The sequence below is a fragment of the Hermetia illucens genome, chromosome 6 (genome assembly GCF_905115235.1).
Source record: "Hermetia illucens chromosome 6, iHerIll2.2.curated.20191125, whole genome shotgun sequence".
NCBI lineage: Eukaryota > Metazoa > Arthropoda > Insecta > Diptera > Stratiomyidae > Hermetia > Hermetia illucens.
In genome coordinates, this window is record NC_051854.1 from 58,843,430 (window position 1) to 58,865,938 (window position 22,509).

Below are 22,509 nucleotides of genomic sequence, written 5' to 3' on the forward strand. Positions count from 1 at the left end.
GGAATGGTTTTGAAATGTGTTGTGGGCGGGCTTAATCTTTTGTGGAATGTTTATTTCATCTAACATAATTCGAATGCATCGAACACCAGCTTTAACTAGTTGGGGTCACTGAATAGGTTAAACAGCACCCATTTGCTATTTAGATATTGCAATTTTCGAATAGATTTGATAGATTTAATTCACCTCTTGCCTTACGGAAATATTGATAAAACTTGAACCACAATATTGTTGCATGGACTGAATCTACATTAATTAAAGCTTACAAGGGAAAGAGATACAGAAGTAAAGAAATACATTGAAGCTGAGTTAAATTCATTCAGTACCAGCCAGATGCTCCCCTTTGGTGATGTTCAAGGGGGTATCATGGTAGTGTAGTAGGTTACTAGCACAACAAAGGTGTTCAGAACACACGAAAATGGAAGCAACGTACTTTTACTCTTCAATTGGTAAGGAGTTACGGACTTGGAACCCAGTATCTACAGCACGGTTACCCAGAATGAAGAATACTGCAGCTCCTTTAATGAGAAAAATTGGAAATCTGACTACGGGCAACCTATCGATGAAGATCTTGCCTACTTTTTACAGAAAACAGGAAAGGAAGGAAACTTCAACCAGAATAGAGAGCGAACTACAAGCTAAGCCAAGCTTGCCAGAAACTTCTTCTTCTCCTCTGCTAGGAGAAGCAAAAGAGAGGGAAGTTGTGGTGTTCACCCAACTAGTCTAACATCGGTATGTGGAAACGGATCCATGCCTAGAAGGGGAAGTCTCCCAGCCGACGAGAGCGTAAGGTACTGCGAAAAAAAGGAACTGTAAGGAATGAGGACACGGGCGTTGCTACAACATCACGTGGGACAATACCTAGAGAAATCGAACGCAACAAGACGGAACTTTCAAACGAAATATAGGCAAGCGAGTAACCCCGGTGAGACCCACACTAAACGCAGCAGACTTCAGTTTTTGACAGCTTTCACTTTAGACTAAACTTATGTCTACAACTGTTGCGGTAAACTTACAAAACCAGCTTAATAGCAACAGAGGGAACGTCATAGTTGCTTAGTTCAATTACCCTATGATTCTTTGTGTCCTCCGCCGACGCAAGAACTAATCAAATCGAATCAAATGGCCCTGAATTCTTAATAGGTGGTGATGCAAACCCTCAAATTATTTATTGGGACAGTAGCAAATGCAATCCTAGAGGAGAGAAGCCGATTGCTGGTCTGATGACTGTGAACGTGATGTGCGCCCCTATGAAGCCTCACTATCAGATCATCGTTATTTAGAATTTAGTCTGACCATTGCAGGCAAACATACCGAGATACAAAAACGGAATCCTAGGAAAATGCACTCGACAAATTTCAATAAACTTCTTAGGAACAAGGTGCAGCTCCTTTGGCAATAGAAGACCAACTGGAAACTCTGAATGCTTTCCCCACTACCGCAGGCCTGTAGGAGCTAATGTAACAGTGTGGGATAATGCCTGCTTTTTGGGTTAGAATATCAATGATGACAATCGCTCCTAAATGGGTTGCTGGAAAAAATCAATTAGCTCCATAAAAATATTCACCATGGAGACTGAACAAATGGGCGAAACACCATTCCTAGACATGCAAATCGTCACAAACGGGGAAGACTTCGAGTTCAATATATTCAGGAAACCTATAGCTACAAAACGAACCATTCCTAATACCTCTTTCAATTCATATGACCATAAATTCGCGATTTTCGACAGCATGATTCACAGACTACTAATCATACCCCCTAGCCAGATCGAAAGGTTTAAAAGATACGGCAAGAAAGAACGGATACAACGCCGACATTATAGACAGGAAACAATTGCCGCCATTACTAGGCACCAGCGACAAGACAACAGTGAGATCCAGCCTTACTTATACCTCATTGTGACCCAGGATCAGTAATGCATTGAAAGAATTCAAAATAGAGTCAGTCCCAACAAGTAGACGTGCGCATTTTAAAACTCGGCTTAGCAGCGTAAAGGAAACGACATCTAAAGAGAAAGAGAGCAGAATCAATATGTTCACACGCCTGGAATGTACCAGTATATATATTGTCCAAACAAATCGGTTGGTAAAAGTACGAAACGAGGAACATGTCATAGAAGCGTAGCTAGGACAAAAAACCCACCCTGCGAAATAAACTACCAAAACCTTATAAAAACTGTAAACCCCCCCATATGCAATAAATTATACTCCTCTACGTTGAACTTAAGGGGGAAAAGCCCCGTACACCTAAGAGAGAGGTGCAATTTTTTTCACCAAATATAGCCAAGTCAGGTATCAAATGAAAAATCTCGATTAGGACTTTTGGCAACAGGTATTAGTTTGGATGTTGACTGGAAATGAGAAGTATGAGGGAGTTGAAAAGTGTCAATTACTTTAAGGATACTTTCTCAAAAACTACCCAACTGAAAAATCTGATCTGGCGATCCATGCACATGGCAACCAGACTTCAAAATACCCTTCTTCTTTTCTTTCAGCCTTTGTCCTGTTCACAAGCGGGATCAGCTTGTTGTGATCGGTTTCGCCATTTTATTTTATAAAACGCATGATCTGGATACAATCTCGAGGTTTTTAAATCCCCATCCAATGTATCAAGCCACGGTTGTTTCGGTTACCATCGACTTCGATGTTCAGACCAATTTTGGTAAGTGAATTCTCGTTAGCAAGAGTTACGTGACCATACCATCGAAAACGCCTCTCTCGCAGTTTTTCCACGATTAGTTCAACCCTATATCAATCGCGAATATCCTCATTTCGGATGTGATCAAAATGTGTCACGTCACTAGTCCAACGCAACATCTTCGTCTCTATTACGGCAAAACGCTGTTCATTGTCCTTTATAGTCGGTCAACACTCAGAACCATAGAAAGCAACAGGACGGACGACATTGCGGTAAATTTTAGAATTGAGACGTTCGTTCATACGTCGATCACAAAGAACACTTGTTGCGTAACACCACTTCATCCAGGTTGCGTTAATGCGTGAAGCAATTTCATAACGCAGCTCTCCATTGGTTGACAGCGTTGATCCGAGGTATTTAAATAGCTCAGTTCTAAGCAAGTCGCTGCCGCTGACAGTGATTGTGCCTGTTTCATGGGGATCGACTGTCAAAAAATCAGTTTTATTCAGATTCAATCTAAGATCGTGTTGCATGAGGCGATCATTCCATTTTTGGACAAGTTGCTCGAGATCACTTTTGCTATTAGATGCTAGGAAAACATCATCTGCATAAAGCAGTATATAGCACCCACAACACTTCAAATTTTACTTTTCGGACTGTGGTAGAGCAATTGAACCCAGTGCACGAGTTCTTCCGGCACTAAGTGTTGTCGTAGAGCATACAAGATGAGTTAGTGTGGCACACGGTCAAATGCTTTCTTCAGATCGAGAAATGCAATGTGTCAAGGGCGATGATTCTCACGGTGTTTCTCCATTAGTAACCGTGCAGCGTCTATTACGTCAGTAGTTCCACAGTTCTTGACAAATACGGCTTGATTTACGGTTATTTCAATGATTTTTCTCAGAATGCGTTCGAAAATCTTCATGGTATGGGAAAGTAACCGGATCGGACGGTAATTTGAACATTCTGCTGGGCTACCTTTCTTTTTCCATATTGAAACTGTGGTACTTTCTTGCCAGTCAGATGGTGTTCTACATTCCTGAACAACCCGATTAATTCTCTGATTGATTCACTGAGCCACAGTGTTGGGTCACAGCTCTTCGCTTTCCAGAGCTCAGATGCGATGTCGTCCGGTTCTATTGCTTTCAGTTGCGATGACAGATGGAACTGCTCCAAATATCAGTAATGATTGTGGAAGTGGAGGATGAATAGATTCTTCAGTTGCTCAGCTTGAAGTATTCTCGTCATCAATCCGTCGCGGTCATTAACGCAGCAGAAGTGTTTGATATCCTGTGTGCGTTCGTTTTGGCTTTAGCAAATCGATACAGATCTCTCTCGCCATCCCAAGTGTCCAATTCATCGTAAAGGTTTCTGTAATGATGCGGTCGGGTGACAGCGGTCACTTTCTTTGCTCCTGGTTGGCATTCTTGTAAATTTGCCAATTGGCTAGTGTTTTATCGTCGAAAAACTTGTGATAGAAGAGTTCGCTTTCACGGACCTTCATTTCAATATCGTTGCTACAGCCAAGTATCTCGGTTGATGTACCGCTTATCTGGCTTGGTGACCCCCGAGGGTTGCAGAGACCGCTTTGTGGATCGTGTCTTTCATTTGGTTCAACAATTCTTCGACATTCGTATTGGGTAGTACTCGCGTAAGTGAGGTCATTTCTCCTTTCCTCTCACGAAATCGCCACCACTGAATGTGCGGCGGGCCAGTCCGCTCACGCACAGTTTTATCGGTGGATTAATTCGCAGGAGAGCAATCAACGATTGATGTTGAGGTGCGATGGTCTCATAGACAAGAGCATATAGGCGATTTACGTTTTCATATTCCCACTATAAAATGTAGTAAGATGACACAATCGTTTAATGAACCATGTATTCATAAGTACAAGGTCATGGATCTCCGCAAAATCGATTACACGGTCGCCACCCTTATTGCGCGCTCCAAGCCCCTTTCCCCGCTTGTCACCGGCTGTCTTTTCACCCACATGACCACTAAGGTCGCAAGCAGGCACGTGGCAAGTCTTTTCATCGAGAAGTTGCCAGAAGGCAGCTTTCTCGGCGTCAGGTCGACCTATCTGTGATGCGTACGCGGTGAAGAAGTAATTAGTGCGATGATATAATGGTGAGATTCATCAGCCGATCATCAAATCGTTCGACTTCTTTAATGGCATAACGGAAACCCTCTGAGATGGCAATGCCAACAAAGATTGAGTGTGTGGGCTACCAAAATAAAAAAGGTTGTAGCCATTTTTGCCACGTTCGTGTCCAATGTCGCAGCACCAGACCATTGGGTTTCTTGCAGAGTGCAGATATCAATGGGCCTTTTCGAAGGGCTCTTGCAAGTTTCTCGGTCTTTCCAGTTAAAGTGCCAACATTTAGCGTGCAGACACGTATTTGTTTTATTCCGATTAACTTTTTACGTTCAGACGCCGTCCATGCATCAAGAACCCTTGCCCATTTCTCGACAGGATCGGGGGCCGTCCTGCCGCGTCGATTGAGGTGGACGCCCCTCAATTGACACTTTATTTATCTCTTCGCTGGTTTTGGCATTTTATTTTTGTTTTACTAAGGATAGTACAATGTAGGTTGCCTCAAACCCTCCTCCTTTACCTGGGGTTGGAGCCGGCATTCTATGATATCTGTCCCAATAAAGTGAATTATTATTTTTTGAAATTTTTTTAATTACATTGATGGATATCGTTCCACTGTCTCTTAGAATGTATTCTTCTTCGACCTTGCAGTCTTCTTTCCCGGAGAGGTTAAGGTGAGTGAGATTTTTCCTCGTAAGTTCAGACTGAATAACCGTTCGCATATTTAGCTAATATATAGTATGTTGATTACAATCCAGGGAACCGGTCCTTGTCTACTGCATGTCTTGTATCGCGATAGTTTTTTTGTTTTTTGGGGTAGGGTAGGTGAATACATGTGTGTTGGACTCTCGATTCGGTACGCCGTCGGACTACCGACTAAACACCTCCCCATCGTCAGAGAGCTAGCCTAGAACCGTTTGCGGAGCCTTCCAATCAGGGAATTCCTTTCACCAACGGGAGGGGACAGGAGGAAGGGAACTACCAGTTCAAGGAACCGCCTGCCATCCGGCTCCTCCACCGGTCGAACTCTATCTTCTTAGCAACGAGAAGGGCCCGAACGTAATGGGCAAAACGGCTCCACCTGTCAGCAGTCCTCAGCATCTCTTCGACAATGTTGTCTGGAGAGAGATCCCCTGTATTTAAATAGAGCTGCTGACGAACCACAAGAAAAAAGTGTGGTGGGCGTCGTTAACAACTCCATTACAAAATACACAATCCGGAGAACGCGCCTTTCCAATCTTGTGCAGATAAGACTGAAAAACTCCATGCCCACTTAAAAATTGGATAAGTCAGTCTCATCATGCTTTCGATTCAGCCACGCACCTAAGTTCCCGATGAGCCGCGCAGTCCATCGCAGGGTCGGAATTCACTTTTTAGTCAGGATGACTACTTCGGTTTTTTCCAGTGCAACGTTGAAACCATGAGTAGTCATCCATCCGCTTACCCGCCAAGTCTGCTTTGCGCCTGTTCGACAGTGCGTCCAGCAACAAGCGCTGCGACATTATCTGCATAGTCGACCAGGAGCGACTCTTCTGGCATGTCGAGTTTAAGTAGACTGTCATAGGTGGCATTCCAGAGGTCCGGCCCTAGGATGGATTCGACGTGACTTCCATCCACCTTTGACCCCCTAGTGTTTCATAGAGCAGGGAGGGTTCCGCAGATAGTCCCTGAATATCCGTAAGAGATAGTTAGGCACGTTGAAAGTATTGTCTAGTGTGTCTAGAATGTCTTTCCATCTTACGGAATTAAAGGCGTTTCTGATGTCAAGTGTTACGAGGGGCACCACCCGTCGAGTGAGGCGGCTATGTGCCTCTGCTCGTCGAACGGCATCCACGACTTGCATGACAGCATCAATTGTCGATATCCCGGCTCTAAAACCGAACTGCCGGGGAGATAAATCTCCGGTAGCGCGTATCGTTTCAGCGTGTCTACTTCTGATGAGCTTTTCGAGCACTTTCCCAGCAGTGTCAAGTATTCATAGTGGGCAGTATGAAGACGGCAATTCGGGGTCGCTTTCCCTTTATGGATCAGCGCAAGCCTCGCAACCTTCCAACGAGCAGGGAAAATGCCCTCTTTAAGGCAAGCGTTGAACGCGCCGAGCAGTAGATCTGGCCGGTGTTGGAATACCAGTTTGTATACCTCTGCTGGAATACTATCGGGTCCTGGCGCCTTCTTGTTTTTCATAGAGAAGACTACCTGTTCCAACTCTTTTATAGAGAAAAGTCGACAGTCCTCTTTGCTCTCCGCGCCGACGTCATCATCCCATACGGGGTGCGTAGGGAAGAGTGCCCTTACAATGTGGTCCATCTGCTCGGCCTGTATCGCGATAGTACCAGGTCTTTAGTGGGATAGGGCACCTGCTAGCTACTAAGCAAATTTGATCTGTGCAAGGAATGTTTATTTGATAAGAAAATGCGCAAATTGTTTGTCCGTTCTCGTGGCCGAGTCCGCTGTTGTATGATCATTACAGTCCTTTTGCTATGGCTTCTGCTCGACTTCATCCTTCTTCGTCTGCAGTTTTTCGTTCAGAAAGAAATCCTAAAAATCATCACGTAGAGGTAAATGTAGAGTTCAGCTGCAAATCCACACTTTTGTCCTGGGGCCTAAACTACCCTTTTGATATGCTTTATGGGTTTATTTGATACATTTTTGGTTACTGTTTTGTTATTATCATTAGAGTTTTTACTTTATTATGAGTTCCTCACGCATTTGGTTTTTCTCTTTGATCTATCTTTTAAATTTTTCTGTTACAATGTTTTGACTTAAATAAAATAAGAGCATGATCCAAGCGAGGGGGACCAAGGAATGACGAGAATACCGAAGATAGGGCCTCCTGAAAGTTTGAGGTAAAAGAGACTTGGACTGAAGGTGAGTTTCGTTGTGATTTTCCCTTTGATTATTTATTCTGGAAATGGTGTTTGCCTAATCCCGATTCCCAACGGAACTTAGTTTTAGAAGTCAGACAACATTTCTACTTGATTGATATAGTTTTAATTTAGTGTCTTTGCCTACTTCTGTAAATAGCTAGGTTTTTCACTTTGTCGACTTTCAGGTAGCAAGCAAGTGCAGGAGCGAACAATTTAATCGACTGCATTGAGATTTAGATCTACCAATGAGTTAAAAATATTTTTATTCACCCACTCTAAATTCTAGTAAGGAAACCTAGAGTTGGTCCGAAATACTATGCACAAACGTCTCTCTTCAAAAATACTCCACTTTCTCGATTTCAGAAAAGAATGATAACAATCAAACAACCACAGTTTAAACCACAAAACCATAGATACAATTTATGCAAACACCGAATTCAAGAAACAATTCCGGTGCATACTTAATTGTTGTCGTGACCAAATGGCGCCTCCAATGTTGCAGAAACAATTCATTTCGAATTCAGTTTGGGATTTCTTCTGTTTGCACCCCCAAGGGTCTTTCCATGTTGTACCACTTTGACCATTGTTCACTTTCAGTTCGCGAACGTTTATTTGGCATTTTTCTTATGTAACGGTCAACAGCCTGACCCTTGTTTCGCTGAAAATCTTGTGCTACTAGTCATGTTGTTGGTTTTCTGAATTACGTACAAGTGACACAACGTTTTCCATTTGCTGTGAGTGCAACATATTTTCGAAGTGTTCTTCGTCAGGAAGAATTTTTCTAGCTAATGCAGGACTAGGCGGGGGGGCAGGTTCTAGACGTGTAAGCTATTTTGAGGAGACAGAGTAAACACAACAGGTGTGAAATTCTAACACTGGCAATCACGAATTTATTTGAAGAATTTCTGTTGGGAGTCCTTGCAGAATGATTCGGAAGTGAGCAACTTTGTATGGTAAGTCGACCTTAGATTACTCATGGTGGCATAGTAGAAATGGCAGAGAAATCATTAATCCAATGGGAAGAAAGAAAGGAATAATCTGACTTACCGAAGAATAACTTTCGATCTTAATAGCAAGAAATATAAAAAGCATTTTTCCAACTGACTCTCAGCTATCTTCAAAGACAAGAGCACAATGTTTAAATGAATACAAATTTCTATACTTACTTTTTGTCAATATGAACAATTTTCATATCCATAGAATGAATAGTTGTGAAGACATTGGTGGCACCTTGAACTACACACTCCCTAGTCTCCGGCATAGCAATGGGCGTGCACGTGGCCAGAAACACTGGCTCGTTTCGACTGCACAATGGTAAAAATGATAAATAATGCCCTTGAACTAGAACCACCTGGAAAATAACAAAACAGCATTGAATTAAAACAAACCGGGTTCCAGTCGATAAGTACACATGCATATTCAGTAAATCTACAATCGAGGCAAAAGTGTTAACATCTGTATCCATGGATGTGTAATAGATTCAATTATAAATCTGTAAGATCAAGATATTCACGTCAATTTATGCTGAAACGATAATTTGCACTTGATCAGCTTTATCGACAGCAGCGTTCGAAGTTTGAAGTCGATATTGTGGCTGGGAATGATATTGAATTAGATATTCTCTCAGTGATTGGAAGTCATTGAGTAGTCGATGGAAGGCAGGATAAGACATATCAAGTGCTTCTAACAATGAAGTGTAGATTTCATTGCATGCTATTGTTTTCGTGCAATGAATTCTGGACTTTCTAAATGCAGATTCGTGTCGGAAGGTCAGGGTAGTGTATCTTTTCTACATTTTGCATTTATGGGAAGGAAAAATCCAATACGGGAAGCAGAATATAACATGAATTATCAGAATAACAATTACTGCTACGTTGAATTAAAATTTGTCTCAAAATATGTTGGACCTCACTGATTGTAATGGGTCTGACATAAAACTTAAAGCCTAAATTTTAAACACGTCGTTGAAAATTAAAAAAAAAAATCAAGTCCCAGTGTTGAGTTTTAAATCATGTCCTCTAATATGAACCATTAAAGCACCATTAAAGTAAGAAGTAAATTATAAGCAAAGAAATATTGAAGATTTGATACAAGGTGTCTCAAAAGAAATTTTTATTTATTTAGCTTACTGCGTGAACGCAACGTATCTGAGGGGCGCGGGGGTTATGTCAATCGGTAGCCTGGCTCTTGGCAATTCAGTCACTATGGAGCATTTCTCGGGAGCAGATCGCGCGAAATTTGACAAAAACGGCGATTCGGCAACTGTAGCGCGGAAAATTGTGCAGTATTCGAGGTTTTCGCCACTTAAATGATGCGCCAAGTACTCCTCTCATTCGACATTGAGTTAAAAAGTTTCAGGACACTGGTACAATGCGGAATAAATCAAAATCCGGGCGACCTAGGTCATCAAGAACGGTAAAAAACGTGGAGAATGTTAATTAGTCTGTTCGTGACGACCCGAACCCTTCAATTCGGAAGCGCGCAAGTGCTCTAAATGTGCATAGATCATCATCACATCGCATTATGCACAAAGACCTACAGCTGCACCCCTACAAAATTCAATTGGTGCAAGAATTAAAGCCCCAAGATGCCAGTCAGAGGCTTAATTTCGTAAATCGGGTGATTGAGCGATTTTCAACGTTTACCAACATTTTGTTTGCGGATGAAGCCCATTTTCATCTTAATGGCGACGTAAATAAGCAGAACTGTCGCTACTGGAGTGCAACGAATCCGAAACGCAAACATCAGAAACCCCTTCATTCGCCTAAAGTACCTAAAGACCGTATGGCCTGCGATATCGGCGCGAGGAATTATCGGCCCTTACTTTTTTGAAGACGAAAGGGGGCGTGCAGTCACAAGAGATGTTAGACAACTTCTTGGTACCTGAACTGCAAAACTTTCCTGGTTATAACCAAAGAACTTGGTTCCAACAGGACGGAGCAACTTCACACATGTCCAATATGTCTCTGCCACGTGTTCGTGAAATTTTCTCAGGCGAATTGATCTCCCGGAGAGCTGACATAAATTGGCCTCCACGCAGTCCAGATTTAATCCCCTTTTTCCTATGGGGTTATCTTAAATCTAAAGTTTACATTAATAAATCAACTTCACTGGCGCATTTGAAAGAAAATATCCGTCACGAAATGGCAGTCATCCCTGAGTCCACCCGCCGAGACGTCATAAGTAATTTTACTGTTCGATTAAATGAGTGCCGAGACCGCGAGAGTCTACATTTAGACGATATTATTTTTAAGAAATAAATCCGCAAAAAGTGTATTTTAATAATTAATAAACATTTTTTCTATATACGGCTTACTTTTTTTTAATCAATCCACTAAATATAAAATATCTTTTGAGACACCTTGTATTTGATAAGATCATTATACAGGGTGCGGCAGCATAACTTCCTTTTTTAAAATGCGCGCCACTCAGTTAGTTGATGTCATAGCGGAGCGCTAGTGGTCTCGTTCAAGAGGGGATACTGTAAAGTTTTGTCCCAACGCGGTGCAGTCGCCATCATGCGTTGGAATAGTGAGGAGCGTGCCTTTGCCGTTGAGGTTTACTTTTCAAGCGGATGTTCCGTTATTGCAACACAGCGTGCATTTCGGAACATGCGCTACTGGGCTGACACCAACCCTCGAGAATTGCATCAAAAGCCTTTGCATTCACCCAAAGTCACAGTGTGGTGTGCAATTTCCTCAGCTGGAGTTATTGGTCCCTGGTTTTTTGAGGAAAATCAGGTTACAGTGACAGTGAATTCGGACCGGTATGTAAACATGCTACAGAATTTTTTTTTTCCCACGACTAGAAAATTTGGATTTGGGGGACACTTGGTTCCAACAAGACGGTGCAACAGCACACACTTCAAAAGCATCGATGGCTGTTTTGAGGGAACACTTTCCAGAGCGCCTTATCTCAATTAGAGGCGACTTGGAATGGCTTGTGATTTTTTTCTATGGGGTTTTTTGAAATCCCTTGTTTATGTGAACCCTACAAGATTTGAAGATCAACATCCAAGAAGAAATTGCCAACATAACACCTGCTATACTAGCAAGAGTCATGACAAACGCCAGAAATCGGTTTACGCAATGTATGGAGAATGGGGGACGTCACCTAACAGATTTGATCTTCAAAACAATGTAAATAAAAACTTTAGACATGTACCTACATTATAAAAAACAAATAAATATTTTCTGATGCATACAATAGTTTTTATTGAGTTTTGAAAGAAGGAAGTTATGCTGCCGCACCCTGTATTATTGAAAATCAAATTGAAAATAAATAACAATTCCAAAAAAGAAACTATGTTAAGGCTTTATACTCCACACAGGGGTGAACAGAAGACAGAATCCAGTATTGGACCAAACATTTTTGAATCAAGTTTTTCTTAAAACATTCCAACCCGCCAATTTAATTAGGAAGTTCAGCATACATGAAACAGAACGAAAGATTTAAGCGACTAACTTCATTTATGTCTTATTTTCTTGGTACAGCGTCGCTCTAAGCATTTTATTATTGAGCAATTATTAACTTATATTAATCATTTCAAAATCATTAATCTTATGGAAAAACGAAACCTTATGATTTTTGGTAAAATGTCTGAATTCGTGTCATCTACACGTTCTACCGAACAAACAAATCCAGTAACGTTTCTTTTGATGCTTGCATGTTCGGTTTGGTGGTCAAAGGGTAGTATAGGTCCCAGGGCTGAAACAACACCAACAGCTCTACTAAGAAACCCTACCTCCACCTCCACGTGGTGACCGCTGGGAGCTCTTTTTTAACAAAAAGCTGCAGACGGAGAAGGATGAAGGCGAGCCGCCCGCGCCTAAAAACAGGTAGGGCTGAGAACCTTATACGGAAAACCACTTGTTACGAAACGAATACCTTCTACGAGGCAATAGAACGAACCCTCGAAGCCTATCCCAGATATGATATCAAAATCATATTTGGGGATTTATTCATATTCAAGTGAAAGCACCCATAGGTTACATCAAGATACAGATGATAACGGGCTGCTGATTATTCAATTAGCAGTGTCATACGAAATAGCTGTCGGAAGTACCTGGTTTGCGTGGAAAGCGGTCCACAAACATACGTGCGCCTCTCCAGACAGGACCACTTTCAACCAAATTGACAACGTGTTGGTCGAACGCCGCCACCTCTCAGCCTTGATGAATGTCAGAACATATAGGCGTGCCAATATAAACTCGGATTACTATCTCGTTGGCATGGTGCTCCGAGCTCGAATAACAATACCACTAGAATCCCCTCTGACAATCAGGTGAGAGTGAACACTGAAGCCATCCATAACACAAACCTCCGCGACACCTATAAGAGGGAAATGGATGCCGCAATAATAATAATGCGAGGGTACGATCCTTTTTAAGTCAAACCCAACTACTGGCCTATGCTGACGATATCGACATCATGGGAAGAACCCGAGATGTACAGTCTACCTTCATCCAGATCGAGCAGGCTTTAATTGGCGCGAGATCCTGGGCTTCACATCAATGAAGGCAAGACAAAGTATATGATGGTAAACTCAGCACCAAGAACCAACCAAGCAACAACATCAACCCGCACTGGTCAAACGGGAAGAATAAAGATTGGAGACTACAAATTTGAGACCGTTTATAATTTCTAATATCTAGGGTCGAAAATCACAACCAATAACAGCTACGATGATGAAATCCGCGCACGGTTGTTGGCAGCCAACAGAGCCTATTTCAGGTTACGAAAACTGTTCCGCTCGAAACGTTTTACCATAGGGTCAAAGCTGTTACTGTACAAGGCTATGATCTTGTCAGTTCTTATGTATTCCTCCGAGACTTGGGTTCTTGCAAAAAAAATTACGAACATTTGGCCGCGTTCGAGAGAAGAACCCTCCGAAGAATTTTTGGCCCCCTACATGGGGATGGACGAATCCGTAGCCTAGATAACGACGAAATCTATGAGTGATACCATCACCGTCAGGTTGTGGATAAATCTGGCTGAATAGGTTACTGTGGGCGGGTCACTTAATCCGTATGCATGAGAATGATCCAGTCTGGAAACTTATGTATGTATGCGTTCAACGGTTTTTAATAATCCTAGTTTGCGGACTGTGGTTAAGTCAGCATGTTAGAATGCCGTTTACATTTTCTTTAAGATGATCACAGCGCCCTCTAGCGTGACAGCAGAAAAACACCTTTTTTGGAGATGTGTATAAGTGTATAAGGTGTATAAATTGTTCTGTATTTCAATAATGAACGATGCTATCGTGCTGCACATGCTCAAGATATTAATGAATTTATGGTGGTACAAACCTTCATCCAGTTCTTCACAAAAAAGAGCGGCCTTCACACTTGATGACCCCCTTAAGCGCTTTTTCTGCGTAGCTCCCCCAGTAAACTGTTTGCCTCAACAATTAAATTTAAACAATACGGTTCGCGGGTGCTCTTTGAATGAGTTAGTATCATGTTAACGTCAGAAAAGCTAGTCAATGCGCTGCTCATTAAATTTCGCATTTCCCACATTTAAAAGTATCCTTAAGTACTCCTCCGTGATTTAGTCCCTAGCTGCGACTGCGATTGCATTGAACTTAAAGATCCCTCCCTGTAAGAACCGATCCCTCTTCTGTAAGGATAACTTTCCTCTCCCGTTTAATAACTAGCCTACTCGTCAACACTCTTTTAATTCCCCTCACCTAAAACTATCTAACATTTTGCTTAACATATGTACTCCTTGATTCGAACTTGTTATCGACATTTACCGCGTGACTTCATTTAGGACTCGTAATACAAAATTTTCAGGTTGCCTTTCACGAAGCAGAAATTTTATTTTCAGTCCCCGATTCGAGGCTGTACCACGTTAACCCTTTCTTCCTACTATAGGTTAAGTGTAAGCTAATTTGTTTGCTATTTCTTTCTTCTGGATCTTGGACCTCGGTATACTGGATTCTCTAAAAAATGAATAAAAGAGCCAAGGTATCTCTAAAATGCTGAGGTTTGAGTGATGACCGTAGTTATAAAGTGGTCACCAACAGTGAACTCTGGTTGAAGACGCTCCACAGTTTCAACAAACGTTGTTTCGATAAAAAGGGCTTGATATCTGCGTTATACTTGTATGCTGCTCTTCATTAGACTGCAAGCAAAGTAGACAGAATGGGGCTTTTCCTGGTAAGCAGCAATCGCCAAGCGGATGCAATGAAGGTTAGATGGCAAAAGAGTTGTCAGTTCTTTTACCGCAATGGTGCTGCCACATTAAACGTGTCGGTTCTTATTATCGCGGTAAAGAATAGGCGGCCCAGTGAACCTTCATGAAAGGAATAGATAAAATACGATGTTTCACAAATAGATTTGCAGCATTGTAAAGAGACGCTGAACTTATTGCCTAATGAATAAATGAGAAGGCATTTGTGTACATATATACCTCATGTGCATCGGCTAGGTATCACCTCTGCAAATGGTCAAAAACTCACCGTGGTGGAAGTCCGCGAGGAAACTCCTTAGCAGCGGGAGAATTAAAATTGGATGGGTAGTATGCAGGGCACGAATGCGGATAGTCGTCACCCAGTGCTACAGGACTATGGACACACGTCAGCAGCTTGCATGCCAGAGATGCGGCTAAGTAGGTCATTAAGCGGAGACCTGCAATGAAAGCGAGAGTGCTTTTTCTGCAGCGACCTGACGCATCTGGTTAGAGCGTCGCACACACTTGCGGGCTCGGGGCGGTGTCCAATTTTCAGGGCGGAATTAGAAAGGGCTAAGGTGCAAACGGTATGATCCGCATTTTACAAATTAACATGTGCAGCCACCAGAGTGCAGCCCCTCACCAGTTGCTAGCACAGTTCAATGCAGAAGTAAATGCTGATATAGTGCTAATTAGCGAGTAATACCGAAACAGGGACCCAATCTCATGGCATCTTGACTTATCGAGCACCGCTGCCATCTGGGTTCGGGACGATGTTGGACTTCGTCTTCTTGCCGAAGGCCGAGGGAACGTTTGTCTGGATCCGGTGTTTAGAGATAACGTTCTTCGGGTTTACATAACGCCCAACAGGAAGAGGCCGGACTTTCGGCGCCCCCTTGATGCTTTAGAGGACGCGGTTTCGAGCACGAAGAGGTGAGTCCTGGTAAGCCGTGATTTTAATGCCAGGGCCCTAGAATGGGGCATGCCACAGTCAGACTCGAGACGGAAACGGATTCAGGAAATGGCTGCGTGAACCGGGCTAGTACTTTCAAACACCGGATCCACCCCAACGTTTCGGCGCCCAGGCTTAATTACTTTTGCGTCGAAATCTCTGGCATCAGCGGTGGACGGCTGGTGAGTCCTAGAGGACTTCTCGGAAAGTGATATCCAGTGCATCGCGTTCGAAGTGGTTGACGCTACTTGCCGGTGAGCACCAATGAGAAGCTCCCCCTGCGTGTGAAATGTCGCGAGGGTGAACATCGGGAAGTTCGTCGAAGCTCTTGGAGCACGCAGAGCCACGCTGGAGGTCGTAAATTCAGTTATGAACCTGATAACGACGGCATGTGAGGCTTCCATGCCCGAAGATGATTGCCCCCTCTTTACAATGAAAGAGCTCGAAGAAGCGGTTCTCACTATGAAAAACAAGAAGTCGCCAGGTTCAATGGCATCCTGACGGAAGTTTACAAACTGGTGCTCTACCAACGGCCAGAATTGCCGCTGGAAGAGCATTTTTCCTTGTCACCGGAAAGTGGCCAGACTCGCGCTAATCAGCAAAGGTAAAGGAAACTCGGAGGTGCCGTCTACATACCGACCGCTGTGTGTGTTTGACACAGCCAGGGAAGTGCTCGAGAAGCTCATCAAGGGTAGACTCGCTGAAGCAATCTGCGCTGCCGGAGACTTATCTCCAAAGCAGTTCGAGTTCAGAACAGGGAAGTCCACAGTGGATGCAATTATAGAGGTCGTAGATGCGGTTCATCGAGCCGAAGCACACATCCGCCCATCACGGCGGATAGTGCTCCTCATAACGCTTGATGTCAGAAATGCCTTCAATTCCGTAGGCAGGACAGATTGCTAGGCACATTAGAAAACTCATTCCACGTGCCAAGCTATCTCTTATGGATATTTAGAGATTATCTGAAAGACCGCTTCCTGGTGTATGAGACTCTACAGTTTCAGAGGAGGATGGAAATCACGTCGGGAATGTAGCACAGGGATCCATCCTAAGGCCGGATCTTTAGAACGATTCCTACGATAGTCTGCTGAGACTCGATATGCCTGAAGAGTCGCGCCTGGTCGGTTATGCAGACGACTTTGCGGCATTTGTTGCCGGACGCACTGTGGAACAGGCCCAAAGTAGACTTGGCCTATTGATATTCAGCCTTATCCTGGAAAAAACTAGCTGCTGGAGTCTCGGCCTTGAGTCGGCTAATGGTGAATGTTGGGGGCTCCGTATTTGCCAGGAGACGTCTCCTTATGGAAGCAACGCAGTCGCCACTGCTCTATGGCTTGGAGGTATGGGCTGATGCCCTTGACAAAAAAGCGCATCGTAAGCGCCTTTCTCAAGTGCAGAGGCGGGGAGCTTTGCGAGTGGCATCTGCTTATCGCACTGTCTCCGAACCGGCCATGATGGTGATCGCGGGAGTGATCCCCGTTGCCCTTCTTGCCAAGGAGCGCAAAGCTATCTACCTCCATAAGGGCGAGAACTTAAGAAAAGTGATTGCCGGTGAACAACGTCAATACACGCTTACTGAGAGGCAACTTTCTGGGCAAAATAAGCTAAGGGCAAGATGGACTGCGCGGCTCATCGATAATTTAAACCCGTGGCTGACCGAACGCAACGGTGATTACTTCTTTCCGCAACTTTCTTACTCAACTTCAAAGCGGGCATGTATGTTTTCAGTCTTACCTGCACATGATTAGGAAGACACGATCTCCTGATTATGTGTTCAGTAATGGAGCGGCGGACCTGAACACACGTTTTTCTCTTGCAAGAGGTGGAATGGCTTTCGTCAGCAGGTTTATGCCGACACAGATGACATTGTTATTAAGATGCTAAAATAAAAATAAAAACAACAAAAATTAAATAAAAAGAGGGAGGAGTAGGTTCTGCTGATCATATGCAGCCGTCCTCCAAAGGCAGTAAGTAGCGCCGATTAAGGAAGAAAGGATCTGACCAATAAGGAAGCTCGCCAAGACCTCGAGTTGGGTATTAAACGGAGCAAGACACAATGTTTGAAAGAACTTTTACAGGCGAACATAAACCCGCAAAGAAGGACCTTTAAAATTTTCATGGGTCATTTCAGAGGCCATTCATCTTCACAAATCACGAGCTCTGCTCTTGGCGACTCGGCGTTGTCGATGTCTCGCTGGCGACTTTCAAGGCGGAATCTACTCGCGCTACTTAACAACGGCGAAAGTTTACCACCTATGCTAAGCCAAGGAGGATTTGGACCGCTTATAAAAAAAAACCCAATCACGAGAGCTTCTGTGCCAGATGCGTGCAAAGGCGAATAAGATTACGGTGGTCTGCACGGTGCATTAGCCCATAGGGGGCCATGCTACCAGGCTCGGCATACCTTACAATTCACATTTCTGAAGCTGCGCAGAAGAGGGGGGAGTCCTCAGGCAATTACACACCTACTAGTGCCACGCTACGGACACTGGGTAAACCATTCTTTGGGGACCTCAGAGAGATTTCGGTCTTAATAGTTTGTAGCATCAAAACGGCACACCACAGTGCTAATTGAACTCCTTCCTACCTACTATATTTTTCTTACTGGTTGAAAAAGCTTTTTCACACATTGAATTTGAAACACTTAAAATACTGTAGCACTGAAGCTAAAATCAAGTTTGAAAGTTGGTCGCTTAAGTCTTTCGTTTTTTGCAACTGAATGCACGCGAATTTCAGTTCAAAGTCATAACATTTTAAATTCGGACTAAGAAAAAGCTCGTAAATATGATATTTGCAATTATAGTGAGTTTATTTGATAAAACAATTTAGATTGATAATTTAGAGTGAGTGAATGTGTTAATTAAGTAAAAATTATTCTAGAGCAAATATTTCCAATAATCTAAACTCACCTTTTGATCTCCAAATCTCATTTGGCGCCTCGCATTTCGACTAACGTTCATCCGACAAAGAAATATCCTATGTTCGCCTTCCAACGAAGATATCGAGGAATTATGTTGACTATGAGGTCCTGGTTGCGGTGGTACATTTCTGTTCAATTCAGCCTGTATTGGACCGTGATCCTGTTTGTCAATTATATCGTAAACAGAATCTCCATGAATCAGAAGATCTTCCTGAAATAAAGGAAATGATTGTTTGTTGATGTATTCTAGTTTCAGATGTGTTCAGAAAAAGATACGGTATTGTTGAAATTAGGGTGATTACTCAATGTTGCAACAAGATTTGCTGGTCTAAATTGAATTCCTTGCAGCAAATTGCACAAGCAAATTAGGGCACATCATATCAAATACAATTCAAACAATTAAGTTAAAATATGATACATGCCCCAAGATATACGCCGCACATCAAGCAGTAACATCGCCAGTTACAATCCAGATAAATACTAGCTGACCTAACATTGAACCTTCAGCCATGCCATCAATATCTTTTATGAGTCAACAGCGTTGCAGGTGGTTTTTCAGCTACGCGATCGGATCGCAACAACAATCAGCTTTTCATGTACTCAAATTGCAATAACCATAATGTTTTACCTCAACAGTTTGTGCAGATATCTCCTGCTCCTAGACATTTGAATAGGCGCAATATTTGTTAATGTAAATTGCTAGTGGATGACTATAGCGTCTAATGTGGGTTCTAATTCACCCGCACCTACATTCTGATTCGATTGGTTAATTTCACATTGATTGTTGAAAATGTTGCGCTCCATTAGAAAGCGAAATGAATTTTAAGCGGTGCAATATTTGGTGGACACCGGGGCTGGCTATTAGAAGGAGGTAGTGTAGATGGCGTAAACGAGTCAACTGAGGTAGGAATTCGTCTGGTGCCTGCAAGTTCAATCTTTTTCAATGCTGGTCTGATCCCTTAGAAGAAAATGCCCATTATTCGAAAGAAGGAAAACCTTTTTCTTGGTAACTCAAATAACCTCCACCCAACCACCCAACCTTCACCTCAGAGTGTAAAAGGCCCGTTGGCGCTCCGTTCCACATATTTGATGTATTGTTTTATTGCTACATTAGCAACAACAACAAGATACCGTAGCAAGGTACCAAGGTGTGATTGTGTTAATTGGAATTGTTCAAGAATCTTTTGCAAAGCAATGGATAATTTGCCTGACTCGCTGGACTGTGTGTCGAACGATGTCTGTCCGGTCTGATTTGTATGTAAGCGCACAGAACACAGAGTTTCCAGAACAAAGTTTTTCACTTGTAGGAGAAGGTTCAATTAGTAGCGCGGGTAATGTTGCAATAAAGTTTAAAAATGTCCACCGTAACGAACATGGTTGTTTATTGCTTTCGAATGTTTTGTTTGCATGCTAAGGTTGAACGGTGGAACATTCTTTTACAGCTCTTAATTGAGCTATAATATTTTTACGGTACAATGTTGGTGGTTAATGTGGGGGTCACTTCATTCGAGTGTTTAGAAGTAAATTGTTCTCGAATAAGAATGGCTTGAAGAGAATGGATTCGTTCTAATTATATCTACTCTTAGCAAGTGTGTAATGAAACGCTTCGTAAGCATACGCTAGGAAGGCTACGTGGGTTGAAGTAACACGTGCTTTGATGTATTAATTAGAGAAAAATGGCCAAAAGCATCCAGTGACATACTTCGATTTGAGGCCAGCTTTGCTTGGGTATTGCATTTGCGCAGAAAAGACAGTTGATTTAAAAGTAAGCTTTTTGATTTCTATCAAGCCTCAGTTCGATCATACCATTGGTACAATATGTTCTGATTCTGATCAAAAGACGTGAAGGTCCTAGGGTTTAAAAGTAGGTACCAGCAATGTAGACATAATCCCCTGGTCTTTCTCGGACACAGGTTGATTTAAGGACCATAATCGGAGCCCTGCCGCTATAAGGGTTACAATACTGGTTTACACTGGGTGCAGACTCAACAAGGATGAATGTGAGGTATTTCTAACCCCTCCGCCGCAATTAAGGGATGCGGCCCCAGAATTGTAAAATCCAATTCCCCGCAATGAAACTAGAAGGAGCACTGCCTACGGCATGGGCAAAATCAAAGTAAGTAATTCGATCGAAAGGATAATTTTCCTAAGTTTCACAGGATGGGTGGGGAAGGGCGATTCCCACCGAATACCGCAGAGAGAAGAGGGACAAAGTTACATAAATATTTTGGTATTGCTGAAGTGGCCCTATTCATCCGCGTACCAAATTTTCTCTGTTCATGTAAAAATTCTTCAGGAAAACATATACAAAAGAAGAAGAAGAAAAGTAGTTTCGGTAATAAAGGGATATCAATGGTATTCTGAAATGAAATGATCTCTCCTGCGATTGTCCCAAAGAAGTATGGATCACAGATGAGACTGGCGGAGTCGTTGCATAAGCGTTCAATTGTCAAACCATATCAAATTGCAAGAGGCAGCTTGTTAAATACGTAGGCGTGATAGGGCGCTAGGCTCCTTGAAGTCTTATATTAATAAAATAATAACAATAAAATAAATAAAATGTTTCTGAAGCCTGTTGTTCGAAGCCCGTGATTACTGATAACCAGCAGAAACCTAAGGAAGCACGTTCGAATTTATGCAGTTGGATATGGTAGTGGGTAACGAAAGTGAAATATGTACCCAAAATGAGGATCTAGTTCAGTTGTAGGAGTGATATTCGTTGACGACTTTAATAAAGATTATCCCCACAGCGATCATCAGGTAATTTTATTCCAGCACTTTGTGGGCTAACATCCTGCAAATTTTGAAACGTCAGCAACGCCTAGGGTAGAAACTGACTTCTCGGTAACGACCTTTGGCTATCGAAAGCGGACTATGATTGGTTCCTGGAATGTGCGCCCGCTTCTCGGCAAGAGTAGCGAGGGATGGTGAGACTCTGAAGCTCCTCTTCTTCTTGCTACACTAGTGGCAATGTGCTTTTGTACTCTGGAAAGCCTAGTGGTAGCAAACGAGAATCCGGTGTCAGGTTGCTTTGACGGCTACCGCAGGCGCGTTCTCTTGACCTACGAGTTGGTTTTCAACAAACTTCTAACTATTAGATTTCGATCCAGGTTAAAGAGCAGTTGTGATGCTGTGTACAATGCTATGCACCAACGGAGACTTCCGATTTAGTGGAGAAGAATGCTTTCTATGAGCAACTAAACGCGATTCAAGGGAATTTTCCGGAAGGTGACATTGTGATCGTGATGGGTGATTTGAATGCCAAGGTGGGACAACACCTTGCTCGGACATATAATGGGGAACCATGATCTTGGCGACGATAAAGTAAATGGTGGGAGGTTCGTGAATTTCTGGAACTTCCACCGCCTCGCATTGGTGCCACATTGTTCAAGTACAGAGCCTGCCATAAGGTCAGTTGGGTTTCAACTTTCCAACCCGCCGAACAAGCAATTAGATCTTGTACGACCCAGCTGTCGCTCGACAGTAGGAGGGCTATCTTGTTGATCGAGTGACTACTGAGTAATCTGCCGGCGAATATCGATGAGCATTGGGCAGCTGTCAAAAATGGTCTTTACTCGGGTGCTAGACAGGTCGTCGGCCACGTACCGAAGGGGCGTGATAAGATCTAGCTGAACGGAAGTGGTCGAAGGCTCTACTAACCGCATCACAAAAGAGCTTGCATATTATCGCAAATCTTTCAATTGTCCTGTAAAGGATGTCAACAGTCGACTTGTCATCCACAATAATGAACAACTGAAGAGGTGGAAAGAACACTTCACCAGGGTCCTTAACCGTATTACATCCGGTGAGGTTCGTCCTCATCTGGATTAAATGGCTAGTCACCGTAACATGCAGATACGAACTG

At 43.0% G+C, this 22,509-nt stretch overlaps 1 protein-coding gene across 1 annotated transcript in view; it reads right to left on the reverse strand.

Moving 5' to 3' along the window:
* Positions 1–22,509, reverse strand: part of LOC119660589 (neuronal PAS domain-containing protein 4B) — a 402,201-nt gene that overhangs the window by 38,947 nt on the left and 340,745 nt on the right. Inside the window, exons 6-7 of the mRNA XM_038069258.1 lie at positions 18,634–18,855; positions 8,766–8,950 (exon numbers count right to left, since the gene is read on the reverse strand). Of these exons, the coding sequence (XP_037925186.1) occupies positions 8,766–8,950; positions 18,634–18,855 (407 nt within the window). The remainder of the gene's footprint in view (positions 1–8,765; positions 8,951–18,633; positions 18,856–22,509) is intronic.